At 51.5% G+C, this 22,501-nt stretch overlaps 4 protein-coding genes across 4 annotated transcripts in view; 2 read left to right on the forward strand and 2 right to left on the reverse strand.

The window, feature by feature from the left end:
- Positions 1 to 7,999, forward strand: part of LOC148671959 (uncharacterized) — a 96,987-nt gene extending 88,988 nt beyond the window's left edge. Inside the window, exons 3-4 of the mRNA XM_088632722.1 lie at positions 3,011 to 4,960; positions 6,755 to 7,999. Coding sequence (XP_088488848.1) covers positions 3,011 to 4,960; positions 6,755 to 7,449 — 2,645 coding nt within the window. The 3' untranslated portion in view covers positions 7,450 to 7,999. The remainder of the gene's footprint in view (positions 1 to 3,010; positions 4,961 to 6,754) is intronic.
- Positions 1 to 22,501, forward strand: part of LOC148671962 (uncharacterized) — a 360,178-nt gene that overhangs the window by 2,717 nt on the left and 334,960 nt on the right. Inside the window, exon 2 of the mRNA XM_088632708.1 lies at positions 6 to 486. Within this exon, the coding sequence (XP_088488834.1) occupies positions 6 to 486 (481 nt within the window). The remainder of the gene's footprint in view (positions 1 to 5; positions 487 to 22,501) is intronic.
- On the reverse strand, positions 14,588 to 16,469 carry LOC148671963 (GTPase IMAP family member 6-like). Its single transcript, XM_088632822.1, has one exon. The coding sequence runs from the start codon at positions 16,467 to 16,469 to the stop codon at positions 15,270 to 15,272; it is 1,200 nt and encodes a 399-aa protein (XP_088488948.1). The 3' UTR covers positions 14,588 to 15,269.
- Positions 17,891 to 21,641, reverse strand: LOC148671964 (uncharacterized). Its single transcript, XM_088632794.1, has 2 exons — positions 21,581 to 21,641; positions 17,891 to 19,879 (listed from the first exon to the last, which is right to left on the reverse strand). The coding sequence occupies exon 2, from the start codon at positions 19,308 to 19,310 to the stop codon at positions 18,117 to 18,119; it is 1,194 nt and encodes a 397-aa protein (XP_088488920.1). The 5' UTR covers positions 19,311 to 19,879; positions 21,581 to 21,641; the 3' UTR covers positions 17,891 to 18,116.

Here is a 22,501-nt window from a genome sequence, read left to right on the forward strand (position 1 = left end):
TGCAGTGAGTGAAGTCGAACCCAGACTCCAGTCCCGCCCCTCTGAGCTGAGACTGGTGCTGCTGGGCAGGACTGGCGCTGGGAAGAGCTCAGCAGGAAACACCATCCTGGGCTCAGAGGAGTTTGACACGGAGGGAGTAACTGAGGAGTGTGTGAAGAGACAGGGTGAAGTAGCTGGGAGGCAGATCACTGTGGTCGACACTCCAGGCTGGGATGAGTGGCTGATAGGCTATGATCCACAGCAGATCAGACAGGAGGTTGTGCGCAGTGTGTCTCTGTGTCCCCCAGGACCCCACACTCTCCTCCTGGTGATTAATCTGGACTCAATCACAGACTGGAGATTTGTGAAGGAACATCTAGAGCTTCTCAGTGAGAGAGTCTGGAGACACACAATAGTGCTGTTCACCTGGGGGGACAGACTGAGAGACACAACCATTGAGAGAAGAAGGAAGGAGCTCCAGTGTCTGATGGAGAAGTGTGGGAACAGGTATCATGTTCTCAACAACAAGAACAGAGCAGACCGCACTCAGGTCACAGAGCTGCTGGAGAAGATAGAGGACATGGTGGCAGGAAACTATGGGCTGTACTTCACCACTGACATCAAAGAAATAAACACTGAACTGGAGAAATATATCAGACAGAGGGAGGAGAAGAGACAGAGAGAGACAGAGGAGCTGAGACAGAGGTTGGAGGAGAGACAGAGAGAGACAGAGGAGCTGAGACAGAAGTATGAAAGAAGGGAGAGAGAGAGAGAAGAGGAGCTCAGACAGAGGTTGGAGGAGGAGTGGAGCAGGAGAGAAGAGGAGCTGAAGGAGAAGATGAGAAAGACACTGAAGGAAGAGGAGCTGGAGAAAGAGACAGAGGAGCCCAGACTGCCTGTCAAGAGGAGGAACAGTAAAGACCTCAACCCTCTCAACAGTGAGTGTGATTGATGCTGTATTACTGAGTCACTGATCTAACTGGTCACCAAACTGAGAGATTCAACCATCTTGTGTCCTGTTAGGAATTAAAATCATACTGTGCTCCGCTCTGTACTGCGTTACTAACACAGTGGCACAAAGATCTGTGTCTGTTTAAATCCTCTGTGCTGTAATTGAACTGTTTTCTCTCAGGGAGATGAGATTTAATCCATCACACAGCAGCTCAGTCTCTGTAATCTGTTCCTCAAGACTGTCGGACCAACACTCAATCAATCAAGGTTTATTGATCGATGCACGAACAGTACAGCACACAGCGGTGTTGTCAGCATTGAAATCTGCGAGCTCGTTAAAGGCTCGTTAAGAAGGATAGAAGAGTTGGAGGACAGGAATTTATAGGGGTTAACATTGGGATACAACAGATTACACAACTGCAATTCACAGATTGTGTGGAAGTAACACAAGGATAGGAGGTATTGACGTGTCCTGACAGTCGTAGGGTACAGGGTAGAGGAGGTATTTAGGTGTCCTGACAGTAGTAGGGTACAGGGTAGGAGGTATTGAGGTGTCCTGACAGTAGTAGGGTACAGGGTAGGAGGTATTGAGGTGTCCTGACAGTAGTTGGGTACAGGGAAGGAGGTATTTAGTGCTCTTCGTGGGTGTCCTGAGAGTGCCAGTGCCCCCTGTCAGTTCAAGGAGGTAACTGCAGGTGTCTGCTGTGGTTGGCTGTTCAGCAGTCTTCCTGCCTGGGGGAAGAAGCTGTTCTGACACCTGGTGGTCTTGGTCTGATACTTCAGTACCGTTTTCCAGATGGTAGTAGAGAGAGCAAGTTGTGTTTAGGGTGACTGGGGTCCCTGAGGATGGACCTGGCCTTCTTGAGGCATTAACACTGTAGATATCCTGTGTGTTCAGTAGCGCAGCCGGTAGTGTTCTGAGCCAGTGTCACCACCCTCTGGAGGACCCTGAGCTCGTGGGCGGAGCAGTTACCACACCAGGCAGTGGTGCAGCCGGTTAGGATGCTCTCAGTGGTGCAGCTGTAGAAGCTGGTCAGGATGTGTGAAGGCAGGCTGAACTTCTTCAGTCTGGGGAGAAAGAACAGGCGCTGTCTTGTCTACGGGGTTGGTGTGGTGGGTCCAGGTCAGGTCGCCTGTGATGTTGACACCTAGGAATTTGAGAATCTGGACCACTGCGGACCCACTGATGTGAATGGGTGCCTGGTCTGTTCCTGTGGTCCACCATCAGCTCTCATCAGTGTGTCTCCTGCCTGCTTTTCAGTGTTCTTTCTGAAGTGTGACACTTAAACAGCCCCACTGGAGCCCAGCATGTGTGAGCCTGGCCAGTACCTGGAGGGGAGACTCCTGGGAAAACACTGAGGCTGCTGCTGGGAGAGGTGTGAGTGGGGCCAGCAGGGGGCGCTCTCACCCTGCGGTCTGTGTGGGTCCTGATGCCCCAGTATAGTGACGGGGACACTGGATTGTAAACAAGCACCGTCCTTCGGATGTGACGTCAAACCGAGGTCCTGACTCTCTGTGGTCATTAACAATCCCATGGTGTCTCTCAAGAAGAGTAGGGGTGTTACCCCAGTGTCCTGGCTAAATTACCCCCCTGGTCTTTACCCATCATGGCCTCCTAATAACCCCCCTCTCTGAACTGGCTTCATCCCTCTGCTCTCCTCACCACTGAGAGCTGGTGTGTGGGGAGAGGACTGGAGCATCACCCAGGTGGGGCTGCACACTGGTGGCGGTATTGGGATCCCCATGACCTGTAAAGAGCTGCACACTGGTGACGGTAGTGGGATCCCCAGGAACTGTAAAGAGCTGCACACTGGTGGCGGTAGTGGGATCCCCAGGACCTGTAAAGAGCTGCACACTGGTGGTGGTAGTGGGATCCCCATGACCTGTAAAGCGCTTTGAGTAGAGTGTCCAGAAAAGCACTATAGAAGTGTATGCAATTATTATTATTATTATAATGACTTTTAAGTTACGTTTGTCAAGAAATGACTTTTGAGCAAATTGTACTCCTCTTAACTGTGGAGAGGTTGGTCTCCTCTCATGTGTAACCTCCCTGATGCTCCTGTCTCTTGCCCTGTTGCAGTGAGTGAAGGAGACCCAGCAGTCAAACCCAGACTCCAGCCCCGCCCCTCTGAGCTGAGACTGGTGCTGCTGGGCAGGACTGGTGCTGGGAAGAGCTCAGCAGGAAACACCCTCCTGGGCAGCACACAGTTCCCCTCCCGGCCCAGCCTGTCCGCGGTCACCCAGACCTGCGAGAGACGCAGGGGGGAGGCTGCTGGGAGGCAGCTCTCCGTCATCGACACGCCAGACCTCCTGGACAGCAGGGGGCGCCAGAGGGACGTGTGTCTGGAGGTCCGGAGGTGCCTGCTGCTGTCCTCCCCAGGACCCCATGCTTTCCTGCTGGTGCTGCCGGCCAGACGCTTCACGGACGAGGAGAAGGGAGCCCTGCTGACCATGACCGAGGTGTTTGGGGAGGCTGTCCTGAATCACACTGTCGTCCTCTTCACCCACGGGGACAGTCTGGGACAGGAGACAGTGCAGCAGTACGTTGACACACAGGGGAGAGACCTGCAGCAGCTCTTAGAGAGCTGTGGGAACAGGTATCATGTTCTCAACAATATGGACACGGGCGACCGCACTCAGGTCACACAGCTGCTGGACAAGATCGAGGACATAGTGACAGGAAACAGTCTGGGCTTCTTTGTGGACCAGGATGCAGAGGAGAGGCTGAGAGAAAGAGAGAACAGATACAGGGAGGAGGAGGAGGGCAGGAAGGAGAGGGAGGAGCTGAAACGCAGGACTGAGGAAGAGCAGAGGAGGAGAGCGGAGCAGCTGAAGGAGGAGCACGAGGAGCAGCAGAGGCACCAGCTGGAGGAGCTGAGACGCAGGCAGGGAGAGGAGCAGCGCAGGCATCTGGAGGCTCTCAGGAGAGAGCAGGAGGAGACACTGCGCAGGAAGGAGCAGGAGCTGCAGCTGCAGTACCAGGAGCAGAGGCAGAGGCTGGAGCAGGAGCAGCGCGAGAAGACGGAGGAGATCAAGCTCCGCTACAGGACGCAGCACCAGGAGCTCCTGCGCAGGTACGAGGAGGAGCAGCGCAGCAGAGCTGAGCAGATGGAGCTCAGATACCAGGAGCAGCACAGGAGGGTGCAGGAGACCATCCTGAAACTCACTGAGGAGCAGCTGAGGAAGGTGGAGGAGACCAGGACCCAGTGTGCAGAGAGACTGAGGGAGAGGATGGAGGCCGTGAAGAGGGAGCTTGAAGAAGAGCAGGAGAGGAAGATAGAGGAGCTGAGGCAGCAGCACAGAGGCCAAGACCGCGGGGAGGCCCAGCAGAGGTGTGAAGCAGAGCTGTGGAGGAAGGTGGACGAGATCAAGCAGCTGTATGAAGAGAGACTGCAGGGGAGAGTTCAGGAGCTGGAGCAGCAGCAGCAGAGGGAGATGGAGGAGAAGAGGAAGGAGCAGGAGGAGGAGCAGAGGAAGAGAGAGGAGGGGCTGAGGAGGCAGCTGGAGGAGGATCGCAGGCAGAGGGAGCAGGAGCTGGAGCTGAGGAGGGCTGAGGAGCTCAGGAGAGTGGAGGAGCTGGAGCAGAGATACGCACAGGAGGAGCAGAGCAGACTGGCAGAGCTCAGACTCCACGAGGAGAGGATGAGAGAGCAGGGCAGGCAGGAGCTGCAGAGGCAGACGGAGGAGCTGAAACTGAGGCAGCAGCAGAGGGAGGCAGAGCTGAGGCAGGAACTGGAGGACGAGCAGAGGAGGAGGGCGGAGGAGCTGAGGCAGCAGTTGGAGAGGGAGCACCATCAGAGAGAGCAGGAGCTGGAGGAGAGATACAGGGAGCAGCAGCGAGAGGCGCAGGAGGAGAGGAGCAGGACGGAGGAGCTGAGGAGGCAGTGGGAGGAAGGGCTGAGAGAGGAGTACGACAGGAGGCTGCAGAGAAAGGAGGCGGAGATCCAGGAGAGGTGGGAAGGGGAGCTGCAGAGGAGAGTGAAGGAGCTGCAGGAGTCCTCCCAGCCTCAGAGCCTGGAGCCGGGTCAGAGTAAGTACCCCAGCAGTGGTGGATGCCCAGTCAGGGTGGGGTAAATTCTGCGGGGCAACTTCCAGAGAGACAGATCTGCTCACAAGGCTCCAGATCTTTCTCCTGACTCAGGAGTGAATGGGTTTAGTATTGGGACCATGAGGGGCGATATGTGCTTTTTGCTGAGTACTGTTGGAATTTGTTTTTGACACAAAAGTACAGAATATGATTGCATATTAAATATGAGTCTCTAGCACAGACGGCCAGCATTTCCACAGTTAAACTTTGTCAGACAAGACTTTCTGTTCAGTCCCCACAGTTTCAGGTCAGCAGCAGTGAAGTGAATCAGAGTTACTTGGTCACACGTCTCTTACACGACTTTCAGTCTGCGACTCCTCGACGCCCCCAGACCCCCGATATGATCTCAACAGCCAGACCCAAACAGTCAAGACTGGAACCAAGGCTGCAGTCTGACAGCTCTCGTTTTCACAGATAGTACAACATAAACACCTGAGCAACTAGAGTCGCCTGTCAGCCATTTGCACGATTAACTCTGCTCACCTGACACTGGGGGTTGAACACAACAGACGACACTGTTGTTACATAACTAATCGTGTCTAGAAAATCATTTCCACAGACAGATGCTGCAGTTCTGTGCTTTTGCTCAAATTTAACCCTTTGATCTGAAAATCACATTTCAATAATACACATCAAAATAAATATCACATTTATTTTAATTTTGTACAAATCAAAAATGACTAATTTTACTTATAGCTGTGGTTCAGGTCCAGTCTGGTTAGACCAGGAGGACAGCCGGTCCAGAGGTTCAGGTCGGGTCTTGTTAGACCAGGAGGACAGCTGGTCCAGAGGTTCAGGTCCAGTCCTGTTAGACCAGGAGGACAGCTGGTCCAGAGGTTCAGGTCCAGTCCTGTTAGACCAGGAGGACAGCTGGTCCAGAGGTTCAGGTCTGGTCCTGTTAGACCAGGAGGACAGCTGGTCCAGTGGTTCAGGTCCAGTCTTCTTAGACCAGGAGGACAGCCGGTCCAGAGGTTCAGGTCGGGTCTTGTTAGACCAGAAGGACAGCTGATCCCGTGGTTTAGGTCCGGTCCTGTTAGACCAGGAGGACAGCCGGTCCAGAGGTTCAGGTCGGGTCTTGTTAGACCAGAAGGACAGCTGATCCCGTGGTTTAGGTCCGGTCCTGTTAGACCAGGAGGACAGCTGGTCCAGTGGTTCAGGTCCAGTCCTGTTAGACCAGGAGGACAGCTGGTCCAGAGGTTCAGGTCCGGTCCTGTTAGACCAGGAGGACAGCTGGTCCAGTCATGTTGGAGGACAGCAGGTGTGAGGATGCTGTACCAGGAGAACAGTGTTGAAGTTCTGTGATTTTACAGACATGATGTTCTTTCGTTAGAGGTTTTGCTGCAGCAGGTGTTGGTGTCAAACTTTACTGTGTTTCAGTCCCACCAATGGACTGCAGAGTCCCACTGTGAGCTGTTACAGAAGCCCCTGTCTATACGGAGGAGAAACACAACTTCTACCAAGAATGAGGAATAGGTCAAGTTTATATCCTAACACGTTTGGTGGTGTTCCTGAGTTGTACAGTTGTACGTTTAAGGACTGAGCACATGAAGGTCTGTTTTACCCAGAGTGGTGGGTGTCTTGTACAGACTGCTCTTCTGTACTGTTGAAATTTTATATCTTTCAGAAATCAGCTGGATAAAGAAATGAGATTCATCATCGTTGATCTCTAGCTTGTTTGGTAGGGAGTAGTAAATGTGTCACTTGTGACCTCCCTTCCTGTCTCTCCTCCTGTTGCAGTGAGTGAAGGAGACCCTGCAGTCGAACCCGGACTCCAGACCCGCCCCTCTGAGCTGAGACTGGTGCCGCTGGGAGCCGGACTGGGGGCAGCAATAGGGGCCCTAGCAGGAGCCCTGAGGGGCCCAACAGGAGCAGCAGCAGGAACAGTGATAGGAGCTGCAGTAGGAGCTCAGATAGGAGCTTTACTGGGAGGAGAACCCAGAGCAGCACAGACTCACACACAAGAGCACACACAGCCCGCAGACACACAAGAGCACACACAGCCCGCAGACACACAAGGGCATCCACAGCCCGCAGACACACGAGAACACACACAGCCCGCAGACACACGAGAGCACACACAGCCCACAGACACACAAGAGCACACACAGCCCGCAGACACACAAGGGCACCCACAGCCCACAGACACACAAGAGCACACACAGCCCGCAGACACACGAGAGCGCACACAGCCCGCAGACACACGAGAGCGCACACAGCCCGCAGACACACGAGAGCGTACACACCCTGCAGACACACGAGAGCACACACAGCCCTCAGACACACAAGGGCACCCACAGCCCGCAGACACACGAGAGCACACACAGCCCGCAGACACACAAGAGCGCACACAGCCCACAGACAAACAAGAGCACACACAGCCCGCAGACACACCAGAGGACACACAGCCCGCAGACACACGAGAGCGCACATAGCCCGTAGACACACAAGAGCGCACACAGCCCACAGACAAACAAGAGCGCACGCAGCCCGCAGACACACGAGAGCGCACACGGCCCACACAGACACACGAGACAACACACAGCCCACAGACACACAGCCCGCAGACACAATGAGCAGACACACACAGCCCACAGACAGGAGAGAGGAACAGACAGGAGATCGAGGAGCTGAGAGAGAGCTGAAGACACTGAGACAGGAGCAGGAGAGGGAGAGGAGGAGCTCAGGCAGTGTTATCGGAGTGACAGAGAGACACAGAGACACTGCCGCAGGTCAGTCACTGATCCACACAGTCTTTCCCAGCAGGAGAGGAAGACCGGATACTTCCTGGACACAGAGTGAGGACTCTCCACTGAAACACTGATCTCCTCCTCGTAAGAGATCCGACTCACTGAAAACCTGCCCTTAGTGTCCCATGTGAAGAAAAACTCATTTTAAATTAACGTTTTATTTTGATCATGTTTGTATTTTGGTATTCTTTGTGTATATATATATATAAATGTTATAAATTATTTTTGGATATAATTCTGACATTGTATATGTGTGTGTAACAGAATATATTGTAGCATTTACAGGTTCTTCGCAGGACAAAGGACCAGTGGAGACGCGATAAACGAACCAGGCTTTATTCTTTATCAACCACAGAATATACACACACATGACTTACAATCTCAGAATCACGACTTTATTTCTGGTCATTGGGACTTTATAACTCGTAACGGCGACTTACAATCTCAGAATCACGACTTTATTTCTGGTCATTGGGACTTTATATCTCGCAACGGCGACTTACAATCTCAGAATCACGACTTTATTTCTGGTCATTGGGACTTTATATCCCGCAACGGCGATTTACAATCTCAGAATCACGACTTTATTTCTGGTCATTGGGACTTTATATCTCGCAATTCCGAGTCAGAAAAGTCATAATTTCGAGATCTAAAGCCAAAACGGCGAGAAACCGCGGCGCGTTTTTTTTCTTTTCACTCCCTGGCGGACACGGCTTCCACAGAGGAGAGAGAGAAATGGACTTTAATGTTTTTCTATCGACTTTATTCTCCTGAGCCGATCATCAGAGAGCAGAACTGGCGCCAAAACCCGCTTCCGGCTCGTCCTCCGGGTGCCGCTGAGGCGCCGGTTGCTAAGCGACGCTCCGAGCCCGAGCGCTCGAGCTCCTCTCGGGGCGGTTTTATTCCCAGCTGAGGAGCCGCTCCTGTCCTGGGAATCCCGGGAAGGACTGGGACTCCCCTCCTGTGGGCTGGGAGGCTCTTCCCGGGTGTTTCCGCAGACGAGGGGAGTCCTGGTGTCCTGGGAAAAGGCCCCCTGTGCTGCGGGCGTCTCCGAGAGAAACGGGCTGTTTGTGTGGGAAGATGCTCTTTCCTCAGGAGGGGAAGAGCCGAGCGGGAAGGAAAGTTCTGGAAGTGCGTCTCCTCTCCGGCTGCTCCAGTCCCAGTGACGGCGACACCGGGACAGGACAGGAGGGACGAGCGGGTCCTCTTTCCCACACGGGGGATTAGTGGGGTTTGTTAGGACACAGGACAGAGAGAGAGAAAAGGACACCAGTGGGAGGGAGGTGTGAGGAACAGTTCTTTCCGGACCCTACGCGACACAATCCGGGGTTGAGTGAGGAAACACTGGGGAGAAAGGCAGGCAGGAAGCGGGGATGAATGAAGACGTGTCCATGAAGGGCTGGCGGCCGAGGCACACGACCCAGAACAGAGTCCAACGCGTAATCCCGGAAAAGCAAAAGGTCCAAAGCCAGGCTGACGGTTAAAAACGGGAACCGGGTCGGAACCGGCGGGGGGAACAGAGAGTGAAGCTTTAAAACCATGACGCATCCAGGTCTCGGGCTCGCATGATACGGGGCTGAACGCGGACTGAGGACCCTCAGTGACTCCCTTACTGACACTCTGACAGGCAGAACAAGAGAAAACTCACCAGGGCTGAGCGCCGAGCTCTCAGACGCCATCTCTCTCTCTCTCTGTCTCTTTCTGCTGATCTGAAGGGCAGGACTTTGTCCTCTCAGTGGCTCTTGATAAAATATTTACTGGGTTCAGTTAATGATTAACTCACCAGGGCAGAATGAAGTCTTGGACTCCGCCTGATATGAACGTTTCTGGTATATCTAATCACTTAAGAATGTAAAAATACTTTTAAAATTATTTTTCATAAGCCAACTCTCTTGTTTGGGGTTCTGGAAAGTTTATCTAAAAGGATCTCCAAAGCACTTTACAGTCAGGGACCCCACTTCATCCCACCTGCAAACAACTGAGAAGAGGGAATTTGGGGCGTACAGACCGAACCCCGACTAAGCAACACCCCTGACCAGCAGTCGGGACACTGGGGTCCACACCCCTACTCTCACACACAGTGTCCTGGATCTGTACTGACCAGCAGTCGGGACACTGGGGTCACACCCCTACTCTCACACACAGTGTCCTGATCTGTACTGACCAGCAGTCGGGACACTGGGGTCCACACCCCTACTCTCACACACACTGTCCTGATCTGTACTGACCAGCAGTCGGGACACTGGGGTCACACCCCTACTCTCACACACAGTGTCCTGATCTGTACTGACCAGCAGTCGGGACACTGGGGTCCACACCCCTACTCTCACACACAGTGTCCTGGATCTGTACTGACCAGCAGTCGGGACACTGGGGTCCACACCCCTACTCTCACACACAGTGTCCTGATCTGTACTGACCAGCAGTCGGGACACTGGGGTCCACACCCCCACTCTCACACACAGTGTCCCTGGATCTGTACTGACCAGCAGTCGGGACACTGGGGTCACACCCCTACTCTCACACACAGTGTCCTGATCTGTACTGACCAGCAGTCGGGACACTGGGGTCCACACCCCTACTCTCACACACAGTGTCCTGATCTGTACTGACCAGCAGTCGGGACACTGGGGTCCACACCCCTACTCTCACACACAGTGTCCTGATCTGTACTGACCAGCAGTCTGGACACTGGGGTCCACACCCCTACTCTCACACACATTGTCCTGATCTGTACTGACCAGCAGTCGGGACACTGGGGTCCACACCCCTACTCTCACACACAGTGTCCTGATCTGTACTGACCAGCAGTCGGGACACTGGGGTCCACACCCCTACTCTCACACACAGTGTCCTGATCTGTACTGACCAGCAGTCGGGACACTGGGGTCCACACCCCTACTCTCACACACAGTGTCCTGATCTGTACTGACCAGCAGTCGGGACACTGGGGTCCACACCCCTACTCTCACACACAGTGTCCTGGATCTGTACTGACCAGCAGACAGGACAGGAGGGACGAGCGGGTCCTCTTTCCCACACGGGGGATTAGTGGGGTTTGTTCGGACACAGGACAGACAGAGAGAACCGGGTCGGAACCGGCGGGGGGAACAGAGAGTGAAGCTTTAAAACCATGACGCATCCAGGTCTCGGGCTCGCATGATACGGAGCTCAACGCGGATTGAGGAGCCGTCTGGCTTTTAAGGTGGGCTGGGCGGAGGCTGGAACAGCGGGCAGGTGCACAGAATCAGGTCCGACGTGAAAGAGCCGGAGCGCCCTTAAGGGGGAGGGACTACAGTCGTGACAGGAGTCCTGAGACTGATGAAGCTCTCGGTTCTGGTCTTGATCCGGGTTGGATCAACTGGTTTACAACGTGGGACTTCTGTACTGATGATGATAATAATAATAAAATAATAATAATAATAATAATAATAATAATTAATATAATACATTTGAATGATCTCGCGACATCGGCGGACAGGCGCGCGCCTGCTGTTCGAATCTTAACGGTCGCCCGGAGCTCCGCGCGAGCGCGCCATTGAAATACCACAAATAAAATAAAATAAAATAATAAAAATCAGACTGAACTCCCAGCCGCGAGTCTGGATCGTCCTCCTCTCCTGAGGGGAAGAGCGGCCTGGCCTGCTGTCGACAGGAGTGTGGACACGGAGAGACTCGCAGTGAGAGACTCCAGCTGCCCCGGACCGGCGGACACGGCTGAGAGAGAGACATTATTATTATTATTATTATTATTATTAGACCAGCAGGGGAGGGTAGAGACGGGCGGTCCGGGCGGTCCGGTTTCCATGACGACGGGCCGGATTCACTCCGCTTCAGTACAAACCCGCCGCAGGTTCGACAGGTCCGGTTCGTGTGGGTCTGCGGGTCCAGCTGAGGACGGGTCGTGTTTGTGTGCGTTTTCTAATAATAATAATAATAATACACTTTTATTTTATTTTATATAGCGCCTTTAAAGGGGGCTTCTCAAAGCGCTTTACTGAGTGACAAGAACAATAAATGACAAATATATATATACACACACAAGATAAAACCAGTAACAGGTTTCAGGTGTGAAGAAGACTCCACGGCCGAAACGTTTTCTTTCTTTCAGCAGGAATAAACCTGTTACTTGTTCCTTTATCAAATCGAAACTGTATTAAATACGAGTGAACTGTTTTCTCAGATCACTTCCAGTCTGTAGTTTCTTTGTAAATATGTATTAATACCTCATATTGTAGTTCGGTCCCAGAGCAGTTGTATGAGCCTGGTGTTTTCACCCAGGGCTGTTTTAAAGAAGTTTATGCAGGCAGGTAGTCCGCTCTGTGTGTAACCCTGTCTGAACGCCTCCCCACAGCAGGCGATAGCTACTAGTAACGAACTACAATTCCCACAACCCCCCTGGGCGACTTCCTGCGGGCGTCTGTACCTTAAATCCCACAGTCTGACTGCTTTACAGACTGCTGGGGTTAACAGATTGCGGATTATCTCTTGGATAGCAGATTATCTCGTAATGACGAGATCTCAACCATCCTTCCAGTGTATGAGCACCCTGTTACACTGCGCCCTGACAGTACCTTCGAGCTACACAAGCGTGTGCTGGGTTTCGTGCTGCAGTTTATTCACAATGAGACGTGACAGGTTGGACCTCGTGGGAACACAGTTTCAACCAGCAGGACACTCACTCCTGTCCTGAAACAGGAACGAGTTCGCCCCGGAACCGACTCCACCGCTGAGGACTGAAGGTCAGGCAGTGACGCTGTCGGTGTTGAGTGACAGCCGTGCCGGGTGACATTCCGAGATGATCCGCTGTTCTGGACAGCTCGGCGCCCTCGATCCTCTACCGAGAAGGAGGCAGCCTGGGGATGCTGCTGTCGAACACACAAGCTCCAGTCTGGCCTGGAGAAACGCTCACTCACCAGGCGGACTGTTAGGCGCCCCTGAGTCTTCACGACCCCTCCTGTGCTCCAGCTCAAACCGCCACCCTGCTGCCTTACGGCCTCGTGGGTAGAGGCTTCCCCTCCTCCGCTGCTCCCCTCGCTACACCGCCTGTGGGACCCCCAACCCCCCCTCACCTGCAGGCCCTCTGCCTGGCGAGCAGCAGCAGGGGCAGTAAAACCCATTGGAGTCACCCGGCCACCTCCTGTTTCCTGCACCCGAGCCGGACTCAGGACCGAGCCGGAGGTCCTGTGACCCGGAGCTGTATGATGACGTCCGCACACCCTGACCCATCAGCAGTGAGGGAGTCAGGGCCAGATATAACGGCACGAGCTGGAGGAGAGGTCAGAGAGGGGAGAGTTTCAGCAGGAACGTGGAAAACCTGCTTCCCGGGTCACCTCATCATCAGGAAACCAACAGATTGTTCACACTTTCTTCACCCGCAAGAAAGCAATTTAACATCCCGGCCGGTGTCTCCAGATATGAATTAGTCAGGCGCTATACCACTTGATTCTGAAAAGGTTTGAGCTCCTGGCTGTGGCTCATCCTAATATAATCCAAAACATCTTGTATGACAGAAAAGTCATCAACATCCTTCAATTGACCGGTCAAGCTGGATGTCTTTGTCTTGTATAAAAAGGTGAGTACATGAAGAAGTACAGTCTGCAGAATCAGAGGCCAGTTGACTCAGGGAAATACTGTTCACTGATTGTGGAGGAGTTTCTCTGTTTGACTTTGTGCCAGAACTAAAGACATTTTCCTGGTTGAATTAAATTTTCTCCTTCAGTTGCTGTCCGATTTTATTGTGTAAATTGATCCTCAGTTTTGGAAACAAAATCCCTCAGGACACACGACTCCTTCACTTTCCTCTTTACCATCTATCAAGCTCCGATTATAAACAGAGCACCTGCGATCCCAGAATTCCTCAGTCCTCTGAGCCAGAGAAGGTTCTGTTTGCCAGCTGAAGGCACAGAGTCGAGATGAGGCCACACAGAGACTCCAGAGACAGCAGAGTGGAGCTGGTTGGCTTTGTTACAGTAGTGTCTGTCACATCGGGACTGTTCTCAGAGAAACCAAAGATTACAAGGCTCTGTTAGGACTCACTCAAAGGGTGTGTGGAGTTATTTAGTAAGGATTGGTGGAGTATTGACAGACACAATTGCTCAGTGTTACTCCATGTGACTGAGTCTTAACGCTCTCTTTGGACCAATCAGAGAGTGTCCTTGTCACGTCATCGTGTTGGTCAGCTGTCTGGAGTCTCGGAGAGAGATTCAGACACAGTGATCCTTTCCTTGAGCCTGCTGTAGGATCTCAAAGAGATCCAGGGATCCAGTCTCTGTCTGGGATTTTTCCCCATCAGTCAGACACACAAAACCACAGGTAATAAAGAACTGGACTGCTGTTCAAGGCAGCCCCAATACAGAGAGAACAGGAAAGAAAGCACACCCCAAAATTACAGGGGTGCTGTCTGGAGAAAAGCCCTGTAAACAATAGAGTCAACTGAACACTCTACACTGCGAAGTATATCTTTAACAAACTATTAACATATCAGCACCAGAGTCTTCATCAGGACAAACACACTTGGTTTAGTGAGAATCGTTACAGACAGCAGTTCCCCACCATCCTCATCCTCGTGAGGGGAGACCCTGTGTTTTACACTGGAAGAACCACAACTGGATAAACACTCACATACAGATTATAGACATTACTGTAACCATTCAAATCTGAAATACCAAGAGGTTTTAGGGCCCTGTGAATGTTCTACAAATGCAGCTCATGTTGTTGGTGTGCTAGGTAGGTGCTAATCGGTGACGCTGCACAATACAGACCAGCACTGGCTGACAGAGCTTGGAGGAGTGGACTGAAATGAGTGATGGAGGAGTTCAAATCAGAATCAAATCAAAGTTTATTTATCAAATGCACAACAATACAGCGTGCAGCAGTAGTTGCTGGCAAAGCAATGTCTTTTCCGCGAGCTCACGAGAATCACAAAATTGAGGTTATGAAAATAACATGATAATAGATGTAATAGAAATGGAATAAAACTCAGCACAAGTAGAGCTGCCGTGTGTCCATGGTGTGTCCATATATACAAGTAGTGTGGTTGTGCTGAAGACAGTGAAGGATGCCGATAGGAGCAAAGAAAAACGTCAGAAATAAAAGAGGCGTTTGCCAGCAAAGCTGAATGTCAGAGCACTGAATAAGCCAGAAAAAAACTTTAAACTGCCTCATGGAAACACGGGCGAAAAGCGAAAGAGGAATTGATGTTGGATAGTAACCAGGAATGTGATCATCACAATAATGTGTACATTATCAAAAGTAATTATTTCAATTCAGCTCCCACAACAACCGGAAACTAAAGGTTTATAGATGAGTTTTCAGTGAGCCAACAATGTTTTGGAGTATAGAGTGTGCTGTTGACTCTAATTTATATAGTGACAGTGTATAGTGTCCAGGAACTATCCAGCCTCTTTCTCTCCTGCTGGGAGAGACTGTGTGGTTAAGTGTATGACCTGCTGCAGTGTCTCTCTGCCTCTCTGGCCCTTGTCTCATAACACTGACTGAGCTCCTCATTCTCTCTCCTGTGTCTCTCTACTGTCTCTCTCAGCTCCTCTATCTCCCTCCTGCAGCTCCTGTCCTGCTGGAGTGAACTGTATTGTCAACACAATGATCTGCTGGAGAGTCTCTCCGTGTCTCTCTGCCTCCTCTCTGGCCTTTTCCTCATACCGCTGCCTGAGCCCCTCCATCTCCCTCCTGTGTGTCTCCTCTCTCACTCTCCTCTCCCTCTCTTGCTCCTCTCTTACCTCCTCCATCTCTCTCTGCAGCCTCTCTCTCCCCCCTCTCTCTCTCCTCAGCTCCTCCTCCAGCTCTCTCCTCCTCCCCTCATCCCTCTCCTCCCTCAGCCTCTCCTCCAGCTCTGCTATCTGCTCCTCCAGCGCTCTGATCTTCTCCTCTCGTGTCTGGATCTCCTCCTCCATCCTGCGGAGGTGGTTCTGCAGCTCCTTCTGGTGCATCTCCCTCAGTCTCTCCTCCTCCCTCTGTTTGCTCTCCTCTCTGTCCCTCAGGATCTGCAGTTGCCTCTGTCTGATCTGGGACTCTGCCTCCTGGTACGTCTCAGTGCTGTAGTAGCTGCCCTTGTTTCCTGCTACCAGCTCCTCTATCTTCTCCAGCAGCTCTGTGACCTGAGTGCTGCCCCTGTCCTTGTTCTTGAGGGCGTGATACCTGTTCCCACACTTCTCCAGCAGCCACTGGAGCTCCCTGCTGCCTGTGTGCACAGACTCCTCCAGCGTCCTGCTGGTCAGCTCATCAGCGTGGGTGAGCAGGACCATGGTGTGTCCCAGGGCCCTCTCCCCGAATATCTCCAGGACTGTCTCCAGTGTCCTCCTCTCCTCCCCTGAGGATCGGCCCAGCGGGGTCACCAGGAGGAAGGCGTGGGGTCCCGGGGCAGACAGGTTAACACAGAGCCCCACATCCCGTCTCCTGTCCCCCTCAGACAGTCCGGCGTGGAGCCAGTCTGGAGTGTCTACCACAGTCACCCGTCTCCCGGACACTTGTCCTGTCCTCTTCCGGCTCTCCTGAGTGACCGCGGAGCTGCTGGCTTCAGAGGGAAACTCCTCTGAGCCCAGGATGGTGTTTCCTGCTGCGCTCTTCCCAGCACCAGTCCTGCCCAGCAGCACCAGTCTTAGCTCAGAGGGGCGGGGCTGGAGTCTGGGTTCGACTTCACTCACTGCAACAGGAGGAGAGACAGGAGCATCAGGGAGGTGACACATGAGAGGAGACCAAACTCTCCACAGATAAGAAGGGTTCAGTTTGCTCAAGAGACAAAACTTAAAAGTCATATTGAAGGAATCTTACAGAATGAACATCTGGGAATTAACCTTGAGTATCAACTAACTACATAGTTTTAGCTGATGTTCATGATTTTATATTGTGTCAGATATTGTTTCCCAAAGTGACTCAAGTTTCATATGAAGAATCTGTGTTCATATACTGGCCTCAAGCAACAACAGTCATGCTGCAGTACTGAACTGTTACAGGGGCAGAGTGTAGAAGGACTTTAATTGAAGAAGGAGAGATAATCTCTTCACTCCAGTGAAGAACAGCACTCTAGGAGAGTGCAGTCCAGTGCAATCATCCTGCTGGTATTTCACTCTGTTCAGTAATTCTCTATCTCAACCTGTTTGACATAGATTCTACAACAGGCTGCTGCTGTTCAGTCACAGACTCACTGATCTGCAGACAAGCTGTGACGAGTCCTTCAGACTGATGTACAGAAACAGCTCTTGTCTGGGGTTCTAATGATCTGCTGATGGGCTCTTTCACCCACTCCTGTCCTGCTGGACTTCAGAGCTGCCTTTGACACTAACAGATCAACTGAGGAGGCCATCGCCCCTGGTCTACACACTGCCCTCTCCCACCTGGACGAAAGAGAAACGTATGTGAGAATGTTGTTGTTGATTACAGCTCAGCATTCAACACCATCGTACCCTCAAGGTTCATCACCAAGCTCAGGGTCCTCCAGAGGGTGGTGACACTGGCTCAGAACACTACCGGCTGCGCTACTGAACACAGAGGATATCTACTGTGTTAGATGCCTCAAGAAGGCCAGGTCCATCCTCAGGGACCCCAGTCACCCTAAACACAACTTGCTCTCTCTACTACCATCTGGAAAACGGTACTGAAGTATCAGACCAAGACCACCAGGTGTCAGAACAGCTTCTTCCCCCAGGCAGTAAGACTGCTGAACAGCCAACCACAGCAGACACCTGCAGTTACCTCCTTGAACTGACAGGGGGCACTGGCACTCTCAGGACACCTACGAAGAGCACTAAATACCTCCTACCCTGTACCCTAACACTGTCAGGACACCTAAATACCTCCTACCCTGTACCCTACTACTGTCAGGACACCTAAATACCTCCTACCCTGTACCCTACTACTGTCAGGACACCTCAATACCTCCTATCCTTGTGTTACTTCCACACAATCTGTGAATTGCAATTGTGTAATCTGTTGTATCCCAATGTTAACCCCTATAAATTCCTGTCCTCCAACTCTTCTATCCCTCTTAACGAGCCTTTAACGAGCTCGCAGATTTCAATGCTGACAACACCGCTGTGTGCTGTACTGTTCGTGCATCGATCAATAAACCTTGATTGATTGAGTGTTGGTCCCACAGTCTTGAGGAACAGATTACAGAGACTGAGCTGCTGTGTGATGGATTAAATCTCATCTCCCTGAGAGAAAACAGTTCAATTACAGCACAGAGGATTTAAACAGACACAGATCTGTGTGCCACTGTGTTAGTAATGCAGTACAGAGCGGAGCACAGTATGATTTTAATTCCTAACAGGACACAAGATGGTTGAATCTCTCAGTCTGATGAGCAGTAAGATCAGTGACTCAGTAATACAGCATCAATCACACTCACTGGCAGGAGGTTCAAAATCTTTACTGTTCCTCCTCTTGACAGGCAGTCTGGGCTCCTCTGTCTCTTTCTCCAGCTCCTCTTCCTCCAGTGTCTTTCTCATCTTCTCCTTCAGCTCCTCTTCTCTCCTGCTCCACACCTCCTCCAACCTCTGTCTGAGCTCCTCTTCTCTCTCTCTCTCCCTTCTTTCATACTTCTGTCTCAGCTCCTCTGTCTCTCTCTGTCTCTCCTCCTCCCTCTGTCTCAGCTCCTCCGTCTCTCTCTGTCTCTCCTCCTCCCTCTGTCTCAGCTCCTTTGTCTCTCTCTGTCTCTCCTCCTCCCTCTGTCTCAGCTCCTCCGTCTCCCTCTGTCTCAGCTCCTCCGTCTCTCTCTGTCTCTCCTCCTCCCTCTGTCTCAGTTCCTCCGTCTCTCTCTGTCTCTCCTCCTCCCTCTGTCTCAGCTCCTCCGTCTCTCTCTGTCTCTCCTCCAACCTCTGTCTCAGCTCCTCCGTCTCTCTCTGTCTCTCCTCCTCCCTCTGTCTCAGCTCCTCCGTCTCTCTCTGTCTCTCCTCCAACCTCTGTCTCAGCTCCTCCGTCTCTCTCTGTCTCTCCTCCAACCTCTGTCTCAGCTCCTCCGTCTCTCTCTGTCTCTCCTCCTCCCTCTGTCTCAGCTCCTCTGTCTGTCTCTGTCTCTCCTTCTCCCTCTGTCTCAGCTCCTCTGTCTCTCTCTGTCTCTCCTCCAACCTCTGTCTCAGCTCCTCTGTCTGTCTCTGTCTCTCCTCCTCCCTCTGTCTCAGCTCCTCTGTCTCTCTCTGTCTCTCCTCCTCCCTCTGTCTCAGCTCTTCTGTCTCTCTCTGTCTCTCCTCCTCCCTCTGTCTCAGCTCCTCTGTCTGTCTCTGTCTCTCCTCCTCCCTCTGTCTCAGCTCCTCTGTCTGTCTCTGTCTCTCCTCCTCCCTCTGTCTCAGCTCCTCGGTCTCTCTCTGTCTCAGCTCCTCCGTCTCTCTCTGTCTCTCCTCCTCCCTCTGTCTCAGTTCCTCCATCTCTCTCTGTCTCTCCTCCTCCCTCTGTCTCAGCTCCTCTGTCTCTCTCTGTCTCTCCTCCAACCTCTGTCTCAGCTCCTCTATCTCTCTATTGTATGTCTCCAGTTCAGTGTATACTTGGTCAATGTCAGTGGTGAAGTACAGCCCATAGTTTCCTGCCACCATGTCCTCTATCTTCTCTAGCAGCTCTGTGACCTGAGTGCCTCCCCTATCCTTGTTGTTGAGAACATGATACCTGTTCCCACACTTCTTCACCAGACACTGGAGCTCCTTCCCTCCTCCCTCAATGTGTTGCTCAATGGTTGTGTGTGTCAGTGTGTCCCCGCAGGTGAACAGCACTATTGTGTGTCTCCACACTCTCTCATTGAGAAGCTCCAGATATTCCTACACTGATCTCCAGTCTATGTTTGAGTCGAGATCAATCACCAGGAGGAGAGTGTGGGGTCCTGGGGGACACAGAGACACAATCTTCACAATCTCCTGTCTGATCTGCTGTGGATCATTCCTCATCAGCCACACATTCCAGCCTGGAGTGTCGACCACAGTGATCTGCCTCCCAGCTACTTCACCCTGTCTCGTCTCACACTCCTCAGTTCCTTTCTCAGTGTCAAACTCCTCTCTGCCCAGGATGGTGTTTCCTGCTGAGCTCCTCCCAGACCGTCTCTCCCCCAGCAGCACGATCCTGATCTCTGAGAGACGCTGTGGTGCCTCATGGGCATCAGCCTGTCCCTCCCCTGTCAGAGAGAAAGATCACAGATTATTTACATTATAAAGTTCTCATCACAGATATTTTCACTCTTCATCTCATTTCAAATTTACGATAAAAACTCCTCTATATCTTTTCTATTGTCCCTGCCCTGTGAGAGAGGAAAATCACAGATTATTGAGATTATTTTTCTGTGTATTCTCTGTGGTATACAAAAATGTTCTGTTAATGTTAGTCAAACTGTATTCTTACAACATTCTTATTCTGTATTCTTACAATTTATATAAAATATATATTTTTTATTTTTAACTGTTCTCTCAATAGTACATGTTAATTTTTAATCAGGATTTTGTTTCTTAGAATAATTTAACCTCACTGGAAGGTTAGATTTCTCTCATCTGATAAACAACACAGACATTTTTCCAATGTCTTCCTTGCTCATCTTTACCAAGGGCGCCAATACTTCTGGAGGGCCCTGTAGAGTCCCACTAACACTCTGAGAGTCCAGTGGCAGTTCAGACACATATGGGACTCCTGTGTTCAGTATGAACCTTTATACCACCTTATTTTAAAAATACATGTAAAAAACTGTAAAATCATTCAGTCCATCCTGATTCTTCAGTAGTGAGTCTAAAATGTCACATTTCATAAAGACATGTTTGGGACTCAGACACCTGGCTGGGAAATCCGTGTGTTGTATAGTTTCAAACCGCTTAGAAACTATCTACTGCGATCCCCACTGAAGTGAATTAGCATGATGTTAGTTTAAAAACAGTGAAACTGACAAGCTGGAGGAACTGAGTCTCTTTAGTCTGAAGGGAGTGTCCCACACTGACATGGTCAAGATGGGGAACCACATATATACAAAATATTCAACATCCTCAGTGACAGTCAGTCATCATTAAAGACCAGTTAGATATTGACACCTCAGAGTTCCTCAGAATTAACACTGAAACTCAAAGCAACACTAAGACTTAAAATCAGGAGTGGGAGGCTCTACTGTACACAGAGAGGGGTGGGAGAGGGGAACAAGCTGCCCAGCCCTGTTGTTGAAGATAATACCCTGGCTTCTCTCCAGACACAGCTGGATGAGCTCCTCCAGTCAGAACATAGGGCTCTACTGTACAGAGAGAGGGGTTGAGGGAGGGAACAAGCTGCCCAGTCAGGACAGGAGGCTCTACTGTACACAGAGAGGGGTGGGAGAGGGGAACAAGCTGCCAAGTCAAGACACGAGAAACAGCTGCATGAGAACCTGGAATCACTACTAATTATGGGCCAAATAAATTCTTCTGTTGTTCATCTGTACTGATTCCTCTCTGGTATTATCAGCTGTACAATAAACAAGGCCTCTGAGCAACAAACAGGAACTGTTCATATCTGAGCGTGTCTGAGCATCATGAATACTAACAGTGTGAATCCAATACCATCAGTTCACAGTCAGGTTTAACATCAATCATTCTACCTTAAATAAACACCTTATTAAAATATTTAGTACATTCCAAACAGCTTGAGTTTACAGTACCGATCTCTGATCCCTGACAGGAGAAAGTGAAAGTAAAATCAGCTCCTGTCTCTCTCCTAGTTCAGACCCTGTGTGTTTGACACACAGAACACACTCTCAGCAGACAGGAAGACACTTCTCCAGCTGCTGCTGTGCTCTGTGACAGAGAAGAGACCCTCAGTGACTCCCTTACCGATACTCTGACAGGCAGAACAAGAGAAAACTCACCAGGGCTGAGCGCTGCCATCTCTCTCTCTCTCCGTCTCTTCCTGCTGATGTGAGGTGGCGGGTTTCCTGTCCTCGCTGTGACGCTGCTCTGGCGCCACCTAGTGGATTCATAAAGTTAATCACCAACTGAACAGGTTCATCAGTAAGAGCAAAATAAAACACCAGAATACCCAGATCAACTCTTGTCAGCATCCTTGGACACTAGGGTCCACACCCCTACTCTCACACACAGTGTCCTGAATCTGTACTGACCAGCAGTCGGGACACTGGGGTCCACACCCCTACTCTCACACACAGTGTCCTGGGATCTGTACTGACCAGCAGTCGGGACACTGGGGTCCACACCCCTACTCTCACACACAGTGTCCTGATCTGTACTGACCAGCAGTCGGGACACTGGGGTCCACACCCATCCCACCTGCAAACAACTGAGAAGAGGGAATTTGGGGAGTACAGACCGAACCCCGACTAAGCAGCACCCCTGACCAGCAGTCGGGACACTGGGGTCACACCCCTACTCTCACACACAGTGTCCTGATCTGTACTGACCAGCAGTCGGGACACTGGGGTCCACACCCCTACTCTCACACACAGTGTCCTGATCTGTACTGACCAGCAGTCGGGACACTGGGGTCCACACCCATCCCACCTGCAAACAACTGAGAAGAGGGAATTTGGGGAGTACAGACCGAACCCCGACTATGCAGCACCCCTGACCAGCAGTCGGGACACTGGGGTCACACCCCTACTCTCACACACAGTGTCCTGATCTGTACCGACCAGCAGTCGGGACACTGGGGTCACACCCCTACTCTCACACACAGCGTCCTGATCTCTACTGACCAGCAGTCGGGACACTGGGGTCCACACCCCTACTCTCACACACAGTGTCCTGATCTGTACTGACCAGCAGTCGGGACA

The sequence above is a fragment of the Lepisosteus platostomus genome, chromosome 5, assembly GCF_059453375.1.
Source record: "Lepisosteus platostomus isolate fLepPlt1 chromosome 5, fLepPlt1.hap1, whole genome shotgun sequence".
In the NCBI taxonomy this organism is placed as follows: domain Eukaryota; kingdom Metazoa; phylum Chordata; class Actinopteri; order Semionotiformes; family Lepisosteidae; genus Lepisosteus; species Lepisosteus platostomus.